General features: G+C 39.6%; 1 protein-coding gene across 2 annotated transcripts in view; it reads left to right on the top strand.

The window, feature by feature from the left end:
* The window catches only part of MEIS1 (Meis homeobox 1), a 135,101-nt gene that overhangs the window by 15,480 nt on the left and 92,920 nt on the right, over nt 1-26,701 (top strand). For both annotated transcript variants that reach the window (XM_083175751.1, XM_083175752.1), the window contains exon 7: nt 14,911-15,022. In XM_083175751.1, coding sequence (XP_083031877.1) covers nt 14,911-15,022 — 112 coding nt within the window. The remainder of the gene's footprint in view (nt 1-14,910; nt 15,023-26,701) is intronic.

Below are 26,701 nucleotides of genomic sequence, written 5' to 3'. Positions count from 1 at the left end.
TTTGCTAATAGCTTTTCTTTTAATATGGTAACTGACTCAACCTTAATTGCGTTACCATAGTGAGAACTTAGCTTTGCTTTGGGGTTTAAACAAATATATATTTAAAGAAGGTGTACATTTTATTAATGGGGGCATGTTTTAAATAAATTAATCTGTCTAAAATTAAGTTAATTTAGTCAAGTGGCTAAGCTAACATCAGGTCTTGTGCAGCAAGACACAAAGCAACAATGTACCATAAAGCGCTATCACCAGCATTCAAACTATGCCCAGAATGCAGACTAGGGAGTCTCACGTAATTTGGTCTTATCTCTTAAACTGGCTAAGATGTCTCTCAAAAGTTTTTTTACTCCTTTCTTCCACTAGCAGACGGACAAGCCTGATTATCATTATTGTTCATTATTTATATAGCGCCACAAGCGGAGAGTAGCGCCTTAGCAGATACATACAGAGGGCAAGATGTACGAAGCTGCAAAAAGTGATAAAGTAGAGAGTGAGAAACCACTCCCCCCTACCTGTCATTTTTCAAACACAGCCTGTAACATGGCAGTTAGGAGCTGATTGGCTGTCGGTTTATCATTCTTCATTTTATCACTTTTCAAGCTTAGTACATCTGGCCCAGAAACAGTATGAACAAAACAAGCAAAAAGTACATCGCAGGACATGGTCATGGGCGGATTTAGGGATCAGGTCGCCATCTAGGGATCAGGTGGCGGTTTTAGGGATCAGGGGCCATTTGGGGATCAGGTAGCAACATCATGCAACTGCCCCCTTATTTCAGGGCCAGATGCAATGTCTTGATACTGCCAAAGCAGCCCCAACCTCAACCCATTCTCACCTCCAGGATCACAATTTGTAGCCAATTGTCCGGCTTCCAGCAGCAAGAAGTGCACCCCCCCCCCCCCAGCGAGAAGTGCCACTCCTAGGCAGAACCCAAATATTTGGTACCATTTTGGGCAGAAGGGGGTAGATGATGGTATAAGTAAAGGAAGGGAAGCACATGTGGGAAGAGGGCCCTGCTTGTTACAGTCTGACAGGATAGAAAAGAATACAGAAACAATTCTTATGAAAATTAAATAACATATTTTCTCTGTCATGGGTGTGAAAAAAGGCTGGTTGATGGCACAGTGGTATGTCCTGTGAGCCAAAAATGGCCCCCTGTATGCTGTACGGAGGTTTCATGTTGTATAGACAGTTGTTGGTTGTTTGGGTGGTGAAGCTTTATATAGTGCATTCACAATACAACAGCAACATTTTAGTGGACCATAGTTATTTGACCCTGGGATATGAACTAGGATCACCCATTTCAGAGGCAGTGACATTACCAATGAGCTACTCCTGGAACCCTCCGGGGCAATAACATTAGTGCTTCTTGTGCTCAGTGAATAATCAGTGACATGAAAGCTGTGAATATTATGCAACTTGTACATAGAAGTGAATTTTACCTTGAAAGTATTGCTTAAAATAAATGTAAAGAAAAATCTGTACATAAAGTTGTTGGAAAGAATGAAGCATACATATAATCTATATTTTTAAATGCCTTGTATGTAGTAGAAATAATAAAAATAATATAACATAAAAAAAAAAAAAAACGCTTGGTGATCTGGAGCCAAACGCTGATAAATTCCCCACCATGGTGTCTATGAAACAGGAATTCCTTAGGCATGACCTAATTCCTGAATGTCAATGTGTTTTTTTTTTTTTACTCTCTACTTAAGTTATAGAGGAAAATTCAGTCCTACAAAAAAAGTAATAGTACAATAAACAAACTACATATACATACACACATATATATATATATATATATATATATATATATATATATATATATAAACACACACTTGATAAACTAGAAATAATGAGATTGGCCATCAATATTCTCTAAATGCCCACTAAAATTATATATTTTTTGATATCTTACAAAATCTATATTTTACTAATTTACTATAACTCTGCAAGTACTTTTTTATTCAAATTCCCCTATGTGTATTCATCCTCTGAATCTGTATGCAAACACGTCTAATGAATTAGCTCATTTTAATTTAAAGATATTACCACATCTTCTTCAATCCGGGCAAGCCTCTCATATTATACAGTAGTAGCAGAAGTAGTAGTAGTAGCACACAGTAATAGAAGCAGCACTAGAAAGTAGTATTAGCAGGAGAAGTAAGAGTAACAGTAGTTAGTAATAGCAGTAGTAGTAATAGCAATAGCAGTAGTTAATAATAACAGTAATAGCAGGAGTTAGTAATAGCAGTAGTTAGTATAAGCAGTAGTAGTAATAGCAGTAATTGCAGTAGTTAGTAATAGCAATAGTAGTAGTAGTAGTAGTAGTAGTAGTTGTTGTTGCTGTTGTTGTTGTTGTAGTAGAATAGTAGCACTAGATAATAATAGTAGTAGTACTAATAATAGTAGCAGTAGCAACTGTAGTAACAGCAGTAGATAGTATCAACAGTGCTACTAAGTAGTAGTTGTTGAAGCAGCAGCAACAGCAGTAGTAGCACTAGCAGAAATAGTATAACTAGATAATAATAGTAGTAGTAGTAGTAAGAGTAGCACTAGTTAGTAACTAGATAGCTAGCACTAGATAGTACTACTATAGTAATAGTATTAGACAGTAGTAGTAGCAGCAGATGTAGCAGTATCAAGAATAGTAGCATTAGATAATAGTAGTATAGCAGCAGCTGTAGTAGTTGTAGCAGCAGCAGCAGCAGTAGATAGTAGTATAGTAGAAATAGAAGTAGCAGCACAGCAGCTGTAGTGTCATCAAAATAGTTGTACTAGATAATAGTAGTAGTAAATAGCAGCAGTTGTAGTAATAGCAGCAGCTGTAGCAGTAGCAGTAGCTGTATATAGTAGTACAGCAGGAGTAGTAGTAATAGCGGCACTTGTAGTAGTAATAGCAGCAGCAGCTGTAGTAGTAGTAGTAGTAGTAGTAGTAGTAGTAGCAGCAGCAGCAGCAGCAACAGCTGTATATAGTAGTAGGAGTAGTAGCACCAGAGAATATTAGTAGTAATGGCAACTGTAGTAATAGTAATAGCAGTTGTAGTAGTAGTAGTGGCAGCTGTATATAGTAGTAGTACAGCAGGAGCTGTAGCACTAGAGCAGGGCTGGGCAACACTGGCCCTCCAGATGTTGATGAACTACACATCCCAGCATGCCTTGCATCAGTTTCAGCATGGCCACATAGCAAAACTAATGCAAAGCATCCTGGGATGTGTAGTTCATTAACATCTGGAGGGCCGGTGTTGCCCAGCCCTGCACTAGAGCATAGTAGTAGTAACATCGACAGCTGTAGTAATAGTAATAGCAGCAGCTGTATATACCAGTAGAAGTACAGCAGGAGTAGTAACACTAGATAATAGTAGTAGTAATAGCAGCAGCTGGTAGTAGTAGTGGTAATAGCAGCAGCTGTAGTAGTAGCAACAGTAGCCGTAATAATAGCAGTAGCTGTATATAGTAGTAGTACAGCAGGAGTAGTAGCTCTAGAGAATAGTAGTAGTAATAGCGGCAGCTCTAGTAGTAAAATTAGTAATAGCAGTAGCTGTAGTTGTAGTTGTAGTAGCAGTAGCAGCAGCTGTATATAATAGTAGTAGGAGAGCAGGTATAGTAGCACTAGAGAATAGCAGTAGTAATAGCAGCAGCTGTAGTAATAGTAATAGCAGCAGCAGTTGTAGTGGTAGTAATAGTAATAGCAGCAGCTGGAGTAGTCGCAGCAGCTGTAATAGTAGTAGTAGCAGCTGTATATAGTAGTAGTACAGCAGTAATAGTAGCACTACAGAATAGTAGTAGTAGTAGCAGTAGCAGCAGCTGTATATAGTAATAGTAGTACGGCAGGAGTAGTAGCACTAGAGAATAGTAGTAGTAATAGCGGCAGCTGTAGTAGTAGTAATAGCGGCAGCTGTAGTAGTAGCAGCAGCTGTAAATAGAAGTACAGTAGGATGAGTAGCACTATATATTAATAGTAGTAGTAGCAGCAGCAGCAGCAACAACAGTAATAGTTGTAGTGTGTGATTTGGACATTTAATCCACCTGCCTTCTCCCTTATTATCCATGGCGGGTTACTGTCCATAATAGAGTGAAGAAGAAGTGCTTTATTTCAACAGGGCTACAATGGAATTTCAAGTTAACCCTCTTCTGTGCAATTTAACTGCAAATTTCAGTTTTGGTGTGTTCAGCAGTTTTTTAATCTACACCTGGAAGACAAACAGCTCCAGCTCCATCTATTTCCCTCTCCCATCATTCCTTGCACCCACTATTGACACAGTCTGCCAACAGCTATCATGGGAACAGTTACCCGCTGATGGCAGCTGCGGGATCAGTGATCATACTTTTCTCTTGTTAGAGGGCAGTGGGCAAGCGCGGTGACAAATCCTTGACTACTTGATGCCTTAGGTGGCAGTTTACATTGTTAAAGGTTAATATGACCCTGTAGCACTAGAAAACTTAAATATGTACATTTTGGAACGGAAACAAAAATGGTGATCCAGGATGAAAATCATAGACCGCAGAATTACTTATATGTGGTGAATTTCCACATGTATGTGTGTGATTTATTTTCATACACCTCATTGTTCACATCGCATGCAGAGATTCCGCACACTAATAGAGAAGGGATAGGTTTATAATGGGATCCGCTGATTGGGTAGAAGGAAGCTCCATGGTGTAAATTTCAGTTTCATAGAAAACTGTTTTACGTGACATTTTTCTCAAACCTTACTTTAAACAAATATACCTTATTTTCTGTAGATTATATCTGTAATTAGACTGTTGAATAAACTGCCTACATTTAGCTTGGATCTTTTGTGTATAATATTTCATGGGTACATCTAAAGGGTATGTAGTCCTTATGCCAACTTTCGGAATGTCGATATCGGAATGCCAGCATGATCATTATGTCAACATTGTGAATGTCAAATAACACAATATCGACAGTACAGAGTTAGACGTAGTGTTAGGGGTTGGGTATGGGCCATTGGGGGCGACCCTTTAGGTGTACATGCATTGGTTTGACCACTGAAGGTCGACGGGGCTTAAAGCACACCTGAAATAGGTTTAAATGCCTAAGGTTGACAGGATTGGAAAGTCGACACACGCATAGTCGACATAAACACTATCTAAGTGTTCCGTGTCCTCGCGCATGGCTCACTACGCTCGCCATGCTTCGGGAGCTATTTTATTCTCCCACCACGCTGTAGTGGATGGTATGGCATGAAATACCACCTGTTGGTGCATGTCGGCTTATAAAAAAGTTAAGAAATCGATGACTAGATATATAATGCAGGCTTGAATGATCTAGCCTGGCTATGGCGACGTGCGGGACCGCTATGGGGCATACACACTGAACGATATCTGCTTAAATTCTAAAGGTGCCCAGACACTGTACAATATTCCCTGTGCGTTTTGAACTCGATCGCATCTCATGCGATCAAAACATTCAAAAAGCACGGGCTGCACAGACTTTATGTGCTGTGCGATGGGATGCCCGCGGGAGCATGCATCGCATCGCATCGCACAGCACCATTGTACCGTTTATGGGCACCTTAAGCAATCTATCCAGATTGCTTAGATATTAAGCTGAAATCTCCCTGTGTTTATGTCCTATACCTCTCTCTGCACATTTGACATCTGCCCCACCTACAGTGCAGCATGGTTTTACCCAGGTTTTTTTCCCAATCAGAATCAGAAGAAATGAAACGGCTAATCAGCAAATACCTAGCAGGTGAAGATGTTTTACTGAGTTAGTCTTTAGAATTCAGATCACTCCAAACTTGCAGCTACAATGGATCTTTTCATCCTCAAAATACAGAACAACTGGAGACTTCTCTAAAAATACTTATCCTATTATCCAATTTGCACAGATACGTTAGCTTGGCTAAACTGGTACTTTATCACGCTCTTGATGCTATAGTTTATTGATGCTTTAATCTACAAAAGCTAGTGAAAGGCATATTTCAAAAAAAAGGGGTAGAGGGGCCTCTTACACAATGCAAGTGTACAATGATTAGTGCCCAAATTTATAATCCCACAGGACTATAATTCATCTCTGCTCAAATTCCCTACTGAAATGAATATACCTCACAAAACATTTTGCTAGCTGCTTGATATATTGAGTAATATGGTGCAGCAGTGATTTGCAGATTGGCCAGGCTTGTGAAAGGCTTTTAGAACTGCAGCTGGAATCTCGTAGATATTGCACGAGGCGCCGTCAAAATCTTGCTAGAATTTTTTTAACACCTGTAAAAGCATGACCGTTTGTAGGAGTAGGGGATTAATGGCAGGGCATCTGGGAGAAGTTTTGGGGTCACAGTTCTGGGGGCGTGGCAAGTATGTGTGGGTGTGGTCATTCAGTGTTGTGGCTATCAGGGCCCTTTCTGTGTGCTACTGTAGAGGGTGTAGCCATGTCATACATTTGGGGCCATTATTGCACCTATCAAACAAGCCTAGAACAGTTTGAATCCCATCCCCAGAGACCTCTACCTGTTGGTTCAAATGACACCATACCAACTTGCCTTTGTACTTACACACGGGGGTGAATGAACTGTTCTTTAGCCTAACACTTCTCAGTGACTGCGGAACAGGAAAGCACTTTCCCCAATGCATATATAGCATCTAGGGAGAGTTGTTGGATTTGTTCCCTTGGATACAAAACATAACAGAAAAAAATAAACCATTCAGACTAGAATAACGGCTTTGGTGAAAAACACAGAAGCAATCCAGAACAATAAAGGAAAATATTGTTCAGCAGATCATGCCCAAGCCAAAATATTTAAGTAGTCTGAAATCAGGAATTTAATTTTACTAAATGGCTAAATTGTAAAATATTGCAGTAGAGGAATAACTAGCGCAGCTGCTAAGTAAATGTTGATAGGATAGTTAAAGGTCACCACCTTCCTGTTATAGACAAAATATTATCTTTACTTCGTAGAGGTCCCGCTGTGAATTTTTGTTATCAATCTGATATAGATTAAATCAAATTTCAAACCGTTTGATCTGACACACACAATGTTTTAGATCTTGTAATGTCAAGAATAATGTTTAGTAAACTTCAAATCTATCAGTTGTATTTAATTTAAACAAAGTAATAATTGTATGTAACTTGCTTATAGTATTAGCAATAAGGCATCCACCTGCAATCTGTTAGAAGTGATAAATGTCTAGGCAGTCAGCTCCTAACTGTCATATTACAACCACCGGACCATACCACGATAGTTAGGAGCGGATTGGCTGGACATTTATCACTCTTTGGATGTTCTAACTCTTGAAAAGTGATAAAATGGAGAGTGAAAAACCACCAACCAATCAGCTCTTACCCCTTATTTTTCGAACACAGCCTGTAGCATGGCAGTTAAGAGCTGATTTTGAAGCTTTTTGACTTTTGAAGCTTAGTTCATCTGGCCCATTATCACCCTTGTGCTTTTCTCTTTTTAAGGCTTAATAAATCTGCCCTACTGATCCTAAGAAGCCAGCAGGCCACATGTACTCCTATATACCGCCAGAATTCCCAAGACCCATCCAATAACCCTATTATCCACATCATAATACACAAGTGTGCCTGCTGTACGCCAACGTAATAACATCACTAAGCATTCATTTACCGGAGTTGTTTATACATGTCGTAATGACATGTTTGCATTCTGATAGTAATAATTATAGAATGTTTTGTTCCAATCACCTGTAGTAAACTAGACTCATTTATTTGGATAGCAAATGAGTAAGCAGCTACGTATGTTTAGAGTCGTGCTCAAGTCCTGTTACACGCATACATTCCCAAGGCCATGTTTGGAGTGTTATTGTAATATTACACCCACTCTTATTTAGTGCATGAATAAAACTTTTGGTTTTCGCTGTGCTCTTGGCTGAGGTCTCAGAGGAAGAACCAGGTCTGCCGCATGTGAGTTTATTGGTTTAGCTCCTAAGAGAGCAAGTATCATTGTTAAGTAGAATTCATGAAAGCGGAGCTCTAGCCTCTTTATTTAACATACACTTTCATCTTTTAAATCTCCATTATTTGTTTTGTTTACAAAGAAATTGCATTAAATGCTCCTTTTGTTGGGATCACTTGTAAGAAGTGCTTGATGCAATGTGGGGGAGTACGGAGTATATAAACCATTTGCCGATTGGGCTATGTGAACTGATCCATCTTTACAGCAGCCACGTGCTGCAATTAAATACATAAAATCTGTTGCCTTCCAAGTCTTCCAACCGTCTGTGCCGTTTGGGAGTTTTAAATCGGTTGAGGAATACGATGACAGATTTTGTTTTTCTAGCATAAGGTTGAGTACAAATATGTAGCATATGTGACTAATTCCCATTATAATCCTTGAATATGAAGTATACATTTGTTTGCACCTTATGGTGAGACATTGATGTCCATTAATACACAGCGCTTCTGCCTGAATTCCCAAGGCTCTCACCATAGATTGTTCTATGCGATGGCAATGATGGAAAAGAAGACTTAGAAACTCTTTACTTATAATGACTAGATGTACTGTTGTGGCTGTTGGTTTTATCATTCAGTTCTTTAAGACAATCTTTTGCATTAATGTCCATTCGGTGGATGCATGTCACATGACACTGTCATATAGGATGTCAATTAAATAATATAATTCCACGCTTCACGTAGATATGTACATGTTTTTAATAGTGTTTCCAATGGCTTTTGGAGAAATGTAAATGGCGTAACTTGTTCTGGCAACAGTGTCAGAATGATTCCAGTATTGTCACTGTTGGGCCAGGTATTTTGAGTTAAGGCTCATGCACACAGGGTGATATGTATGAGCCTTGGTGTGCTGAGCGATCTAGTCTAGTCAGATCTCTTAGGGCACAGGGATTGCTAGATTGCCCATACACACGTACTGATGTGTGTGTATGGGCGATCTGTGTTAACCAGCATTTTCTGGTTAGAACTCTGACGATCTGATTAGATCTTGACTAAATGATCTGGTCATATCGCTTAGAAAATGCGACAAAATGGCCCTGTGTGTGTATGCCCCTTTAGAATGTGTCAAAGAGCTCTCAGATATGTAATAATAGGTCAATTATGCAGATAAGAAAACAAACAATTTAATGTAGGCAAATAATAGTTTGTAACAGTCTACATTCTTTGGCGATTTGTAGTTCTAAAGGTCCTGATCAGAAACAAAACATTTCCATTCTTGTAATCAATGGGTCTAGTTGCGACAGTAAAATAGGGTAGCATTAGTTAAAGAATTCCCGACTGAGTAACAATCAGTAATTTTCCTATGTGGTCCCCAGTTTCTTCCCACACTCATACTGATCAGATAATTGAAAAAAACAACATACTGATCAGATAATTGAAAAAAAAAAACCTGTGTATGTATGTTCACATGATGAACTAAATTGATTGTAAGCTTCATTGGTTTAGGGAATGGTGTGAATGAATTATATTTTGTATGAAAATATAGCATCTAGCGTTGTCAGTGTTGGCCCACACATGTTTGCCATATACACAACTATTAATACAATTACATATGTGTGACTGCTATATACATTATGTAGTCACCAGTCAATTTCATTTTTTCAGACCTATGTATATATATAAATGCGAGTTATAAATTAATTAATTAACTATTTAATTAATTAATTAATTAATTAAACCGGCCTTCATATGAGGGGGCTGTAATTCAACTGGAGTAACGCATTTTGCTCATCTCCTCCCTTTTATGCTGTAGCCCCCTTAACGATAAAGTATTGTTTCTTTATTACTTTCTTTATTAACAGTTTCTTATATAGCGCACACATATTCAGCAGCGCTTTACATATTTTCATCTTATCAATGCTTTTCTCACACAGTTCCCAGAGTTCCGTGACGCAGAACCCATTATAGGCAATTAATGTTTATGATTTCCGTATGTCAATACAAGTTTAGTTCAATCAAATTGCTAAAGATCACTAGGGGCTCAAATTGAGCCACTGGTGGAGATGACAGCTACATCAAAGCTGGAACACTGAGAATTCCATGTTAGCGTTTTGTTTGCATGCTGTTATGGCGCTGGTTCTCGAAGGCCAAAGGTCTAGACTCAGAGTGAAGAAAGTTACAAGGTTTTCAGTTCCCTCTGACATTATTACTGTATTTAATTAGTACACCGCCTAATAGTTTTACATAGTGCATAATATGTTATCTTTCGTATAGATTTGTATACCACCAAATGTTGAATGCTGAAGTACTTTAAGGGGCATTACTAGTTATGTATCATTAGGCAGATTGGTTTGGAGGGTAGACATTGAAGCGGGCTAAAATGAATAGCTGTTGACATTGCTTCTACTTTTCATTGGTGTTTTGTGAGTAATGTGGAAACAGACAATCCCATGAATAGTAATGTGTATTCATGCCATAGTATGGTATGCCAGTACATCATACCAGCCTTAAGCATGGCTGGGGTTTTTCCCAGAAAATGCTGCCGCCTACCCAACCCCATACTGCCACCAATACCCACATTCCAGCTCCTCAAGTTAAAATGTGGAGGTGGTGTTTTAGAAGTTCCACCGCCGCCACCTCCATTATCTACTAATGGATGAGTTCCTCATAATATCCTTCATTTTGAGACAGACTTCAAGGCACACCCCCCCCTCCTATCCCAGCACTCTAGTCCTAATGGTAGAGCCATCCCTGGTCTTGAGTGCCACTCATAGCCTGTACTTATTGCTTACGGAGCTCTAGTCAACAAATCTGTATGAAGTCCAGAAATCTTTTTGGGCTCTTTTGAGTTATCTCGGCCCTATAATGGTGCTGAGCTATAGTAAAATAAATTATGGTCTAGATATTACAGACATTAAGCCTAATTAGAGTTGAAAACAAACCCAATGGTTTACATGCATCTCCCATGTTAGGCGATCTGTACTGCGTATCTATACTGCACATGCGCAGATGTGTTTCTGCGACAATGGTTGCTATTTTCCCCCAAGCCCCACAGCATGTTTGACATTACAAAATGATCCAGTAGCATTAGCATATTATTACACAGCTACCATGTACACAGTAACATTGGCTGTGAAATAGTGTCCATCTCTGAATCAGACCCATTATTCAAATTTTAACAGATTTCCAATGAAAATTAAATGCTCGATTTATCAAGGATTTGAAACAGTTAAATTAGAGTGAAATAAAATAACAACAAATCAGCTCAATCAAACAGTCAATTGTAACGTTACATCCTGAGTTTGAAAAATGAAGCTGATCGATTGGGACTTTATCTCTCTATCTCTTTCTCTCTCTCTCTCTCTCTCTCTCTCTCTTATAAATATATACCCCTAAAACCACTATCAGTATCTAGGAAAGCGCACACAACACAGGCACTCTTGCAAAACCAGGAAGTGATGTCACAAAACGAAAGTGCTTCCTGTAATTGGAAGATCATGTAATCTGTGCTCTCAAAATAACCAGGAAACAGTCTCGTTTGCAAGGCCATTTCCTGTTAGTGGCTTATGACGGATAACTATGGCAGGCTTTATCGCCTGTTTACCAATGTGATCATAAAGATCACAAGTACTCATAATAAATTGTACTAAGTTGAATATATCAGATATCCTGCTTTGTACTGTAATTCCTCTTGGCGGAAGAATACAAAAAAAAAAAAAAAAACAATAAAAAAAAAAGACAACATACAAGTAATGTTCATACTTTTTTTTTTCTTTGTATTTTTTCCCCCCACCGCCTTTTATATAACCCAATGCAGCACTTCTGATCTGCTTTATCACTTGAGTACTAAAATTAAACACACGGGTTAAGTGACTGTTACACACAATTTTGATAAACTGAGGTGGAATTCAACATTTCTTGCATGAGTGGCTGTATAATATGGCAATAGCAGTGAGAAAGGAAAATCCCAGCATCTAAGACCCAACACAATGAAAATGCAATGAATCGGAATGCCTCACAGATCATAGCAGCATCAGAATTTCCAGCAAGGAAAATCTTTTCATGGTGAATTAAGTGGTGGAGGAAGAAAAATGGTGATGAAAAAAGGTAGACACAGATCACAAACGCTCGACTTAGGGCTCACTGCTAAAGATTTAAGAACCTTAGCTAAGGCCAGGCAGAATAGAATGTGGAAAATTGAATTTACTCAACAATTAAGCATTGAATTAATCTACATCCCAGCTCAGTAGAAACGTATGCGCAAGAGGTGGGGTGGGGGTGGGGGGGGGGGGGAGAAATATGGGACTAAACGGAATAAATCAGTCTGGCTCATTAAAAGACAGTGCATATATCATGTTTGTTGTTCCATAAAAGAACACAGTTTCCTTCAGAACATGGCATAATTCTATACTTCTTTGCCATCTTCTTCTGAATTGCTCTCGTAATCAAATTAATCAACACATTTTTTGCTGAGGTTGGTGGCCTTCTCTATATTTTAGCTTGTTATCTGCAGATTTTCTATTAATTACAAGTCAGATCACCAGCCAACAACAGTAGTGAGGACAACACAAATAGAACGAAAATGCCCCGGAGATGTCACTCCTAAGATCTGATGCATCCTAGAACTCCCACGGGTTCATGCCGCCTCCCACATGCCTTGCCGGTCTTTTGTTCAATTACAGTTAATGCAATAGTTTGCCATTTTCTTTTTTCTAATTATATTTTCAAGTGGGATTTGTAGCACATAGAAAAACATCCCTTTACATGTTGAGGCACCAGGGCAGTGTGCCTGGCATCGTCCGTCCCCTGGGTGCTGTACCATTCTCTCTGCAGTGTTCTGAGTAAACAAGCCAGCCTAAGAATCTGCAGTTGTACAAACTGAAAATGTAGGCATTAACCGTTTGCATTCATAGCATGTGTTCTGCATTAACCACTTGCAGCGCTCTGCTGGCATGCAGGCTACATATTTATTTTAATTTTGAAAAAATTCTCCCACAGTTCACACCGATACAGGGCTGACCGCATTCTCAGGGAGTTATCGGTGCTTTTAGTGTACGTTTTGTTGTTGCTTGTATTGTTCTTTACCTGGCCTTATAATAAACATGGGGGGCGATTTTTGCCTATTTTCTAAGCGATTTGTCTAGATCGCTTAAAATGAAGCACTCCTATCGTCATGGCAATGCGCGGCCCGCGCGTCACCATCAACTGTTCAGATCTTTAGTATATTTATTAATTAACAGTTATTTATATTGTACACACATATTTTGCAGCGCTTAACAGAGAACAATTGAACATTTACATCAGTCCCTGCCCCGATGGAGCTTATAATCTATTCCCTAGTACACTTACACGCACACACTAGGGTTCTAGTTAACATTCTAGGGTTAATTTTGTTGGGAGACAAACCAGTTGATCTTTGGATTTTGGGAGGAAACCGGAGTAACCGGAGGAAACCCACACAAGCTTGTGGAGAATATACAAACTCCACACAGTTAGGGCCATGGTGGGAACCAACCCCTTAACCTCAGTGCTGTGAGGCAGTAATGCTAACCATTACACCGTTTGTGCGACAGTCAAGATCTAGATTGCCTGCATGTGCAAAATCAGGGATGGGGAACCTTCAGCCCTCCAATTGTTGTTGAACTACACATCCCAGTATGCCCTGCAACAGTATTAGCATGGCCTAAAAGCAAAACTGTAGCAGGGCATGCTGGGATGTGTAGCTCAACAACAGCTAGAGGGCTGTAGGTTCCCCACCTATGTGCTAAAGAAGCACCGGTTAGCACAAATTGCTCAGCACGTCGCTATGTGTGTACAGGGCGATGTGTAATAAGTTATCTACATATAGATTGCTCAGCACTAAAGGCTCAGCACAAAAGTAAAGCCCCACATTGCTCGGTGTGTACACGGGGCTTAAAACTCCAAAGTCCAGCAAAATATTTAAAACAACCATATACATTATAATAAACCAAACCAAGCAAACAAACATATCTTATGCATAATAATATAACAACATTTTTCTAAGTTAATTTTGGGCTGCAAAACGAATGAAATGCATCATCTTTTGGCAGAAATGCAAAAACAGCACTTTCTTTATATGAAGTCATTCCTGACTGTTGGTTGATTGATAGATAAGTTTGGAATGCATGGGAGACATCGGAAGCTAGTAAAATAGTGAGGATAAAAGGGTCCATTATGCAAGAAAGTCAGTGTAGTTTAACCAAGCAAGGCACTTGGATGATTTTTTTTTTGAGGGGGGGGGGGGGGGGTTAAAACCTAATACTAAAAGCTAATTAAAATCTTTTCAAATGATAAAAGGAGATTTGGGAGGAGTGTTTTTCGTGATTGTGTTTTTTTTCTTGTTTTGTTTTGTTTCTGAGAATTTAATTTACAGCCAATATTTGCTATCTGAATGTTACTTTCAAATTCACCCAGTGATAAGGGCTAACATCTGTTTTCTGTTGAATAGTACAAGGAAGCTCTGCATGGGGCTGAGTGTACACAGACCATGCAAAACTATTGTTGTTCTCCCTCTTTTTTTTGTCCCCCTGCCTAGTCCATTTGCCACATACCATCCGGCAAACAGCTGACACATATCGGCTATTATGGACCCAGGCCTAATTGTGTTGCAATCTTTAAAAGCTCTTCTACGCTTGTCTTGTGTGATGTATCAGAGGCTAAGACTATATAAACAGCAGTATCAAAGACCACTCTCATTTTTTGCATTTGCAGAGTAACAGACTGTTGTGCCAGAGGGTTTGCTGCTGCTAAATATATAATCAGAATCTAGAAGCCGTTATTTGCCTTTTCTGCGGAATGTTTGTGTTTTCAATGGTAATTCAGCATGCAATTATGAAAGATATCCATGCAGTTTAGCTCAGTGAAAGAAACTAATGCAGATGCATTTGGCAGCTTTCCTTTAAATTTGCACATTAAGTTGGTTGTAGTTGAATATATGCATAAGACGGGAAAAAAAAGAATGGTTTAAAGTTTTTTTCTTTAACTCATAACGTTTCTATTTAATTCCACAGCCTTCATGGAGCAGAGATCATGACGATACAGCGTCAACCCGTTCGGGGGGTACACCGGGACCTTCCAGTGGTGGGCACACGTCGCATAGTGGTGACAACAGCAGCGAACAAGGTAAGAAAGTTGATTCAAGTATTTATCATCATAAAGTATATTTTTGCCCCCCCCCCCCCCTCCCCCATGGCTTCCTGCCACATTGCATTGTTTTTAATAGCGTATGGTATTTACTATTATATGATGTTTAGGTTGAGTCGTTTTGTATTTTTTTGTTGCCTATTTTATTTTCTGATTGGTTGCTATGGGCAAAACCCCAACTTTTCATTTTTAAAAGCTATAGTAAATGTACCCCCCTAATGTCATTGTATTTCTTCAGAATTCTGTTTTTTTTTTTTCAAGTGAGCATTTTAGCTGTTGGTATTTGGGATATCCTCTGCCCAGGGTGCTATACTATCACTTCTGCATTGTTCCCTTTCTGTGGTGTAGACTCATGTGACCACAAAGTCTTAATAAATATAACACTATTTCTGTAATCTGCAGAACTATTGGATGGGATAATGCCATGATGATAATTACTGAATCATTTACTAAGCAGCTTTCAAATAGTATTTCGTACTCTCCCACTCCTACTTTTCATTTTTAGAGCCATACTATTTTTTTCCCCTCTAATTATTATGATTATGCAATTTTGGTTGATTTTAGCTAACATATGGAAGTATTTACCACTCTTATTTAGTGTTTTGCTTCTTCTTTTTTTTTTTTTTAAGTACTCCTATTATAAACTGAGCACAGTGGGCTTAAAAGTTTTAAAGTTTGAAAAGCCCCTTGTAGAGGTCAATGTAACATTATTTATCTATCTGTCTAGTTATCTATCTAGCTATCTATCTAGCTATGTATAAAGTCTGCCACTTCACTAACAATAATAAACAGCTCTGGTGGGATAATTCTGTAGCTCTGCGGCATTCAAAGTAGACTTTGGTCACACATTTTGTGGAGCATAGCCCCTTTGTCAAGATGTTACAGTTCGAAAATATAGTCTAAAGGTGGGTACAGTTTTATACAGGTGTGGCCTCAGAACTAAAATCCTCCCAATGTGAAATTCCTAAATATATGCTGTTTGCCCCAGACAATAACTTATGAGTAAACATAGGGGGGGATGTTTAATATCTTGGACAGAGGTAAAGTGGAGATCCAAAGTACCAATCAGCTCCTACCTGTCATGTTACACTGATAGGAGCTGTTTGGTTGGTTCATGATCTCTATCCACTTTATCTATTTGCAAACTTTGATAAATCTCCTCCATATTGGTATCCGTATGGCTGACAGACAATTTGTAGGTTGACAGTTAATAGGTCGACACCAAAAGATAGGCATGCCAAGGCCGACATGGAAAAAAGATCAACACAAGCAAAAGGTCGACATGAGTTATGGGGTATTTTTGGTTTTAGCATTTTCTGAACTTTACCATCCACGTGGATTCCTATTGGGAATGGTAAAGTGTTACGAGTGTAGCAGTAGCAAGGGTACATGGCACAATAATTGGGTGGTCCACGTGAGAAAGTCTACAAAACGACACAAAAACATAAAAAAACTCAATGACTGCCGACCTAAAGACATTGTCTGTGAGCTATACCACCTCCCCATACCCATCTTCCTAATACATATATCAGTGGTAGGTGGTAGACTTCATATCTCCAACCGTAAAGGCTCAAACACACAAAAAGATCCCCACGGATGCTGGAATTGGCCACGGCGGGAACCCAGCAGGGGTGCTGGCATTGGCAAATACATACACACTTGCCGATGCCGGCGGGGAGGGGAGCGACAGCGGGGGCCATAGAAATCATTAACAAGGACTTCTCTCATTTGAACTGCAGGACAAGTGAGGGGGTCTTTAACGATGCACGGGAGCGTGAATTATGCTGTGTACACACGGGGGCAATAAGGTCTATAATCGCTGGGAATATGGTCGCAGGCGACCATATTGCCAGTGATTGGAGTGCGCACCAGCGATAATTCGCCGGGTGCGCGCTCCCGTATTCTGCCCCATTGTAATCGCTGGTCGCAGGAGCTTGCTCCTGCGACCAGCTAATTACCTCTGCGGCTCCCCCAGCAGAGGTTCCTTTTCATCAGCGACCATCTCTGGTCGCTGATGAAAAGGAGAGCTCAGCAATATATTGCTCAGCAATATATTGTAAACAATATATTGCTAGCAATATATCTCCCCCCGTGTGTACGCACCTTTGGTAATGAAATTGCCTGTACACACTATATGAGATTCTAAGCGATATTTTTTACTGTCCTGTCTAGTGTGTCTTATGGGGCTTAACTGAAATATGCCTCTTGTCTGCCTTTACTTTGATATCAGTCCTTAATATAGCAGCAATGTGGTTATGTAATAACTATGTAAATAACAATTCAAGGTAATTGGTTAAACAGTCTTAACCCCTGTACACATGGGGGAGATATATTGCTCAGCCATATATTGCTAGCAATATATGGCTGAGCAATATATTGCTCAGTTTCTCCTTTTCATCAGCGACCAGAGATGGTCGCTGATGAAAGGGAACCTCCGCCGGCGGTGCCGCAGAGGTAATCAGCTGGTCGCAAGAGCAAGCTCCTGCGACCAGCGATTAGAACGGGGCTGAAAACGGGAGCGCGGACCATATTTCCAGCGATTTCAGCCCTTATCGCCCCCGTGTGTACACAGCTTTAGAACTTAAAGTGATATTCACAAATGAAGTAAACTGTATCTGAAGCCCCTATACTACAGTCATTGCTCTAGGACGATGTACATTAACATAGGGTTCTAAGTCATAAATAATGATCAAAGCTCTTATTTTCAGGCAGTATTGGCATAAATCTTCCATAGTATTTAGAACATATGGTTAAATTGCTGTGATCGAGAGGGGTTCTCCTGCAAGCTTTTTTGGAAGTCGGCAGGAGTCAGTGTATGAGCATTAGTTAGCGAAATATTTCAGCCATGCACACAACCTCCTTGGCACTCCATGGCTTAGTAATCATTATGACTGCACAACACGAGGAGCAGGCTGTTCCTGGTACTAGCCTTTCGGGCCTCTGGGGTGGCCTCGGGGAGATTTTCTTTGCACTTTAAGATGCCTCTTACACATTTTTGCATGCTCTGCTAGTTTTGCTAATGTTATTTCTGTGTTATTGTGTTACAACCCTAAATTCACCATGGTAATTGCTAACAAATTTCCCTGCAATTTGTTTGGAAACAATGAATTTGTACACTTCCAAAACATTAAAAAAGGCGTTGCTGATTTTGGATTGTTCCTTTTTGGCCCTTATTGCAAGAATAATGCTCTGTTGGTTTTATGTCATTTGCAAACATGTTTAATATGAAAAAATGCTTTTAGCACATTTCTGCTAGTATGCTTGAGAGACAAAAGAAAATATTGTTATAATATAGTAAAACCCCATGTTAGGAAATGTGGGTCTGGACCCTCTTATCTGTTCATTATCAAGAAATGTCTGAGAACCAGGAAATGAAGAAAAAGTGAATAATTGCACTGTTTAGTAGTAACAATCTCATGTGCACAGGCACAGTTACTAAGCAGTCACTGGCCCTTATTCTGGTTGGTGCGGTATTATCCGCGTGCGTTCGTGCCGCCGATGTTTTGTGTCTGCGCATGTGCAGAGGCGTCTCTGCGCATGTGCGAGCGGGGCGTACGGCCAAATTCCGCATGAAATGTGAACACTCCGAACAGGGGGTGGAGAGGGGCGTGAAGTGCTATTTGGGCTCATTACCATATGCATACGCCCCGCGTTTCATGGGCGTTCCCATGCAAACGCTGGGCGTACATATGGTAATGCAGTCGTGACGCACGTGTAGGGGGCGGACATATGACATCGCCGGATGTCAGCTGCCCGCCCAGATCCCTGCTTTTGCACGGAGAAATGCCCGTGTGGTCTGAGGTTGCGTGAGCTGGTGGACCACTCGGTCCTGCATTCGATGGTCTGCGACCATCGAATGATGGGGGAGGTTCCCTGAGATGGAGGAGGCGTATTCCATGAGAAATACACGTGCGGTCCGTTCGGCCAGCTTCTTACCGCGTACGGACGGAGTTGGCGATCCATATGGAAGGCGGGGTTTCGGACGCACGGTCCTGGCCGCATGTTCGGATCCGGCCGCACCGATCAGAATAAGGGCCACTGTGAGGAGCTCTGCTACACAGATACACAGAGGAATGGGGCGCAAAATGCTATGGACGATGTGGGAAAAAGCAAGGCTCTTTTCTCAGTGTAATGTAGTATATTTTAGATTAAAATGCAGCAGAATAGTAAAGGGATTTAGGGGCAGATGTACTAAACCTTGGAGAGAGGTAAAGTATGAGCCAATCAGCCCCTAACTGCCCCTAACTTACCAGCTAGGAGCTAAATGGCAGGAACTTTATTTATCTCTATTTTTTTTTCTCTCCAGTGCTTAGTAAATAGTCTCCTTTAGCTCTAAACGGGATTAACAGTGGTTTTGCTCACAGAATTCAGAATGCAAACTTCGTACGTATGTATGTATATGTGTGTGCTTTTATATATATTACCCACTGGATTTTCTCATTTGGAAAGTCTGATATCTATATGGCTGTTATCCAATCTTTACAACCACAAGGCCATAAAAGAATGGCATTGCAGCTTCCTAATGGAGATCCCTGGCAGCAATCTGTAACTTACTTTTAATATCAGGAGGAAATGAGAGGTCCCTGTAAATATAAGTAATATTCCTCCATTACAGGGATCCTTGGATCAGGACCAAGGTTAGACACTAGTGGAGAAAACAGGTCACACCTCTAACATTTAGCTTAATTAAGTTAAAATAAAAATAAAATAACACCTTAATCATTGATCAGACACTGCTATAATGACATGGAACCTCATAGAAGCAGGGCAGTTAGTGTCCGAGGGTACTTCCAAAGCCTATTGCCCTAGAGAAATGCACTTTCGGTTCTGTATTGGACTTCAATTATTTATCAACCCAAGTAAAAAGTGTAATGTGTGGAGATTGTATCATTTTATAGAATGCGCTTGATGAATGCTGGCTGTAATCTGATTGGCTGTCATAGGCAACACCTTTATTTTTTCAACTCTTTAGAACGTTCAACAAATTAATGAGTAGCCAGGATCCGATATATTGGCCGGTCGACACATCGTTCCAATGTGTACCCAGCTTTTCACTTCTACTGTAGATACAGTGCAACTCTCAGCTGTATGTTCAAAAATACATTTTATTTAGAAACAGATACAGTGAATTAGATACAACTGCCATTGCTTGCATAATACAAGGCTGCAACAATAAGCATTTTAATTGTAGGATGCACTTGTTTTTCAAATATGTAATCAGCAGGGAGTAAACCTTCACCATACATCCCACATACTTTAGCTGGAAATGCCTCTATGCAATAATGTTAATAGCAGATTTTAGTTATGTATTTTTTTTTCTTGCAGCTATATACCACTGGCAGTATGCAAAATGCTGTGTTTCTGTATAGCATTCTTTCAGGCTCAGATAATTCCTCATGCTAGTGAAGGGAATCTCAAGGTAGCTGTTTGAAGCTTGCACACAGAGCTGGATGAAGGGGGGGGGGAGGTGAAGGGCCACGGTATGTTCCAGATGACTGAGCAACGATTTATATACCAGCTCTCCTTTTTACATGAACAAGAGGAGTAATAACTGCACAGAGCAGGGCATTTTGGAGCAGCTTGCCTGTCTGATGACTAATGTGATAGGGTGGAAGGAACCCGCTGATTGGACGCCTTAATGAGCACATTTCGAACAGAGTTTGGGCTGCAGTTCCCCTTGACCTTTGCCCTTTATTGACCAAACTGACACTTCATTTTTCACATACTTCCAATTATAGCTTAGCTTAAGTGTTGCCTTGCCTCCCTTATTTCTTTTCTATGGATGACTCTGGAGTAGCTGGGGCCACAGAAGATATTTTAATTTGAGAAACTAGCATTTCAGGTTTAGGGAGTAATATGAAACTGCTGTCAGTTCAAATTCCAGAAAAAAAGAAAGAAAGAATATTTCGTTTTTTTTTATGTATATTTTTACAAAAGTTTGGATTATTTTTATAATGTTTTGTATTATCAACATATTAATTCAACTAAACTGCATGCCATTAAGAGAAGTCGTTTGCTTTGTCTTGATTAGGGTTGATAACTATCCTGAAATATGGCATAAAGACTAACTTTCATCCTAGCAGATTTAATTTTATATTGTAATGAGTATGAAAAAACGTTCAATATTGTGAGGAGAGTCTGTTTAAGTGTTTGCGTAGACCTCAACTAACCCGCGATGCGCAGTGTGGTGCGACACCCAACATACTAAAGTTTTTTTATTATAATTTGGAATTAAAATCGTATGTAGAATGGCAGAGAGAGGGTTCTGTCTTTTCTGTAAGGTGACCCCTGTAATTCAGTCGCTGCTTTTCTTGAGCTTATTAAAAACTAAAAAAAAAAAAAAAAAAAACGAGCTTTTCATATTTCACAGGCATTGATGTGAAAATGAGCCATCCTGTGAGTAGTTTTCTTGATCATTTTTAGAACAATTGATTAACTAAAAAGCTCCTGTCATTAGCTGACATTGACTGATAGTAATTTGTCACAAGCTCCGAAGGTCATCCAGACAGCCGAGACTCTAGCTTGTCTTTGATTGACCTTTACTGATTCCTCTGATGCCATTATCGTGTGGTTCTCTTTGACTTGATATGACCCTCCAGTGTCTGAGAATAGGACATTGTTCAACTCAACTGTTGTTTTGTTGTTATGTTAAACACATGTGACGGTAGCCATCTTTAGTTTTGGGGCAGAAAAAAAAGGCACAGTACAGAATTAAGCCACAAAGGCTACATGCTTGTGCAAAAATCACAAAACTCTAGCACTGTGGTTAAGTATGGGTTACTGTTTCTAAAAATACATGTTTTTAGTATTTAGTACATAATTGGAGGATTGGATTTAATTTGAAATATAATTCTATTCACTAAAGTTACAAAAAGTTTGTGATTGGCTTAATACATTTGAGCCATTCAATTGTTTTCAAAACACAGATGTGTGACCAAAAAGTACATATTTCACGATTTCCCTTATGTTAAATAATAATTGAATAAATATCCATTAAAAATGCCAGAAAAAGCTCAAAATCGTGCAGTGTGTATGGCCTTTAGACTACTTTGACATCATTTTCCGCCTTCTAATGCTCATGTATCTATAAGGGTCTCTATTCCATCTTGAAGCCATCATATAACCATCATATTTTTAAATAAATCTTTTTATAAATTTTATTTAAAAAAAATTCTAAATTAACTGTAAAACTTCACGGTAAGGTGGTGGCTATCATCTAGCGCTCTCTATATCCAACTCTTCATCTATTCTACTAAACCACCCTCCACTAACAGGGACGTCTTATAGAGTAGCTGCTGTAGCAAACGAAAGTATTTTTCACTGTCCACATAAATTCGCTATAAGTTAACTTAAATAGGAAACCTATGAGTAAAATTTAAAGCATTTCAATCATTACACATGATAATTATCTAGCAAGAACCAAGCAGACTATTAAAAACGTTATATTAACCCCTGGACCTCAATGTGCCACCAAATTCAGCCCTACAAAGCTTTCATGCACCAACCACCTTCCTCTAACATGTTCCACAGTCTCTGTTTTAAGAATATATATATATATATATATATATATATATATATATATATATATATATATATATATATATATATATATATATATAGAGAAAGAGATACCCAGCGCAATTACCGTATTTATCGGCGTATAACACGCACTTTTTTCCCCCTGAAAATAGGGGGAAAAGATGGGTGCGTGTTATACGCCGATATGTGCGTGTTATACGTCGATATAGCGAGGGAGCGCCGGAGCGGGCACCCCCAGAGGGACAGGCGGCAGGACGCCGCACACAATAAATACGCTGGTGCAACACTGGAGCGGGCACATGCAGAGGGACAGGCAGCCGGACGCTGTGCAGCGTCCAGCCGCCTGTCCCCCCGCATGCACCCGCTCCAGCACCACACCAGCACATCATGTGCAGCGTCCTGCCGCCCGCCCCCCCCGAAGGCACCCGCTCCAGCGCCACACCAGCACATCATGTGCAGAGTCCTGCCGCCCGCCCCCCCGAAGGCACCCGCTCCAGCGCTCATATTTACCGGGATTCTGTGCAGCCTGTACGGTACTTATGCGAGGAGGCTGGCTGCCAGTGTCTAAGATGGCTGCCGGTCTTTTACAGTCCTTTTACATTATTTACCTTATAAGTGGTAATAATATTAATAAAAAAAAGTTCTGAGTTACCCTTATTTTGCTTCAAAGTTTTTATTTAGAAATTTTACTTTTTTTCCTGAGATTTCCCTTTTAAAATGAAGGTGCGTGTTATACGCCTGTGCGTGTTATACGCCGATAAATACGGTAAGTCCACCACAGTCTTTAAATCAGGTCCAATCCACAATCACCAATGTGTGCAGCTCCAAACAATAGGATCCAACCACGAATCCAGGGCATATGTTTTGTAAGAGAAAAAATAGATAGAGCGCACAGTCAAAAAACCATATGTAAATTTGTAATAGTTTTTACTGATATTTTTAGCAGGGATAAAAAATGACATACATGGGATATAAAAGATCAATTGCCACAATACGGCGTTTGTCACCAGCACAGCGGGGTTAACCAGATTTTCAGGAACACGCGGGGTGATCAGCCCAGCGGGGTTCGTCCACCCGCCGCAGTCAGGACAGAGCCGAGAAAGTCTTTTCACCGGACCAGAGGACGTCAGCCGTCAGCAAAGGAAGGTAGCCACGCCCAACGCGTTTCGACAGAGGTCACACCCCCTGAAGAAGACCTCTGTCGAAACGCGTTGGGCGTGGCTACCTTCCTTTGCTGACGGCTGACGTCCTCTGGTCCGGTGAAAAGACTTTCTCGGCTCTGTCCTGACTGCGGCGGGTGGACGAACCCCGCTGGGCTGATCACTATTTTTGATGACAGTGATTTGCTTCAAACTCTCCTTGAAAAAGATCCTATCCAGGGTCGAAACGTAGGAGGAGGTAACACTTTGGACTCATGTTATTTTTTGTCTCTTTTTTTGAATAAATTGAAAAATTCTTTACCTATTTGGCGAGTGCTCCTGTTTCCCCCCAAAAGGGGAATTTGGATTGTGTTTGGCACACTACGGTGTGACCTTGGGGCACCCCTTCAATTTGTCTCCTGGTGTGTGCGAGTGCAGGTACCGATACATTTGTATATATATATATATATATATATATATATATAGACTTCTGTGGGGTATATATATAAGCTTGGATGGGAGCCGGCACTCCACTCAGGTACAACAACTGCCCGGGTGCCTTTGTGGGTATGTAGATAATGGGTAGAGAGGAACTGTCACACCCTTACGGCCGACAGCTCCCAACACGGCACTCCAGGGACTTGGTTCAGTGAAAAAAAAACAAATTTATAGCACTACGTTTCGAGACCCGTAGTCTCGTCGTCAGGTGAAGAAAGAACTTCACCTGTTCTTTCTTCACCTGACGACGAGACTACGGGTCTCAAAACGTAGTGCAATAAATTTGTTTTTTTCACTGAACCAAGTCCCTGGAGTGCCGTGTTGGGAGCTGTCGGCCGTAAGAGTGTGACAGTTCCTCTCTACCCATTATATATATATATATATATATATATATATATATATATATATATATATATATATATATATATATATTATTTTTTTTAAAATAACTCTGCGACTCAAGACAGTTATAATATTTATGTAAACGCTAGTACAGCACTGCTCAAGTCAATAAGAAAATAATACATCCCAAAGCAAAACATTTGGGCCCACATCTGGATCTTCGGCACCACTTGCAGTAACGTTAAATTCAGTGAATATTTCTTATCTCCAGTTAACTTCAAAGCAGGTTTCCTTTGTTTAAATGGCAGACGTGGTCCATTTTTCTTTCTCTTGGTGGAAGTGTAATTGTTATCATTCGGACACTTCTGATGCAAGCTGATTGCTGGAACTTATAGAATCATCTGGATTGAGTAGATATGTGTTGGTATGAGATGGCCTCGTGTGAAAGTGCTGTTTCCCCTTTTGTAAGGAAGAGATACAATATTGATGGCTACATTCTGTAATGGTTCATTCTGCTGTTTGATTTACAGCCGCTGTAAGCCTTGTATGAGATATACTTGCAAAGTACTCAGGATTATTAACTATATGACTATCAGATGATGCTTTCAAAAATGAGAACTAAATAAAATAGAGAACAAGATAAGAGACTATATTGGAAACAGTAAAAGTTCAATATGGTACAGAACTGCAAGACTATATACAGTGTGTATTCTATGTTTCGGTTTGCTCCCAAAACCGGAATGTTCCTGATGGCGGTTTTGGAGCAAACTGAAACGTAGAATACTACGCAATTAAAGAACCTCTTCTTTATTTCACTGCTTCATCTATTCCATTCTACGCATTTGCAACAGATGGCACCAGGCGAATAAAACTTATGAGAAGCGTGAGTGCCGGATATACAATACGCTTTATATATATATATATATATATATATATATATATATATATATATATATATACACACACGCAAACAGTAGAAGTCCAATATGGGACAGAACTGCAAGGCTATATATATATATATATATATATATATATATAACTGTATATACATAGTGTTTCTGAGTGTATACAAATATTATATAAATATATTCTACACCATATATATATACACACACACACACACACACACACACACACACACACAGTTGCACCGATTACTTAACTTTTAATAACTACTTTTAAGGTTTCATGTAATTCTTTAAACTTGAAATAGAAACATTTAAGGTAAACTCATTTCTATATCTGACGTTAATGTTCTGCCTTTCATTTAACATTTGGTATTTCTTAGTAAATCTTGTTGCAGTGAAAATATGTTTATGCTGGCATTGCTTTAAGAACTAGGAAACCTTGCTGACATTCATTACCTACATTTTGAAATGTTAACATATAGTATATTATATATTAGTAGCATATAATTGCTTAGTTTATTTAAAGTATACTCTGTGTAGCGGATATTACATTTGCTTGATCAACAGGAAGGGTAGTGTGTGACTGGCATGTTAAAATGTCACATGGTGATGTAGATAGAGTTTTCTTGGTTGGAAATTGACAAACGACCCCTGATTACTCCGACAGTTTTAAAGCTCCAGTGTGTTTCCCAGTTTTGAGAGTAGCATCAGTTAGTCAAGAGAACAAAAACATTGGCGCAGCTTTCATTCATTTAGATGATGCTTATCCAATTTTAGATTTCTGAACATGTTGATGGCTCAATAAAAGGTAATTATTAGCTTTGTGGCAAAAAAAAGGGAACTTGAAAAATTATGAGACATGTTATACCCCGCACGAATTATTGCAATACTGTTTTGCTTTATTTTAATATGGTATATGTAAAGTTTAGTTTTTGTTTAAGCAGTGAAAGATATTTTTGTTACTCTTAAATTGGGTTTGGTATATTATATCCACGTAGATCATGTCAACATAATGACAACATTTAACATGTCAACATTCAACATGTTGACACTGATGACATTCCAACATGGTCATAATGTGAGCAAAGTCTTCTGAGGTTAGTCTAAAAGTGCCCGTACACTTATCTGATTTGGGTCGATTTCACCTGATCCCGATGGATTGGGCCGATAAATCGGCCCAAATTGGATGTGTGTGATGTTCCCCCTGGGTCCGATGCATGGTCCCATGTGCA

This window comes from Crinia signifera, chromosome 3, assembly GCF_055691185.1.
Source record: "Crinia signifera chromosome 3, ASM5569118v1, whole genome shotgun sequence".
Lineage (NCBI taxonomy): Eukaryota > Metazoa > Chordata > Amphibia > Anura > Myobatrachidae > Crinia > Crinia signifera.
Note: the sequence above shows the minus strand (reverse complement) of the source record. Positions and strands in the feature narration are given on the sequence as shown.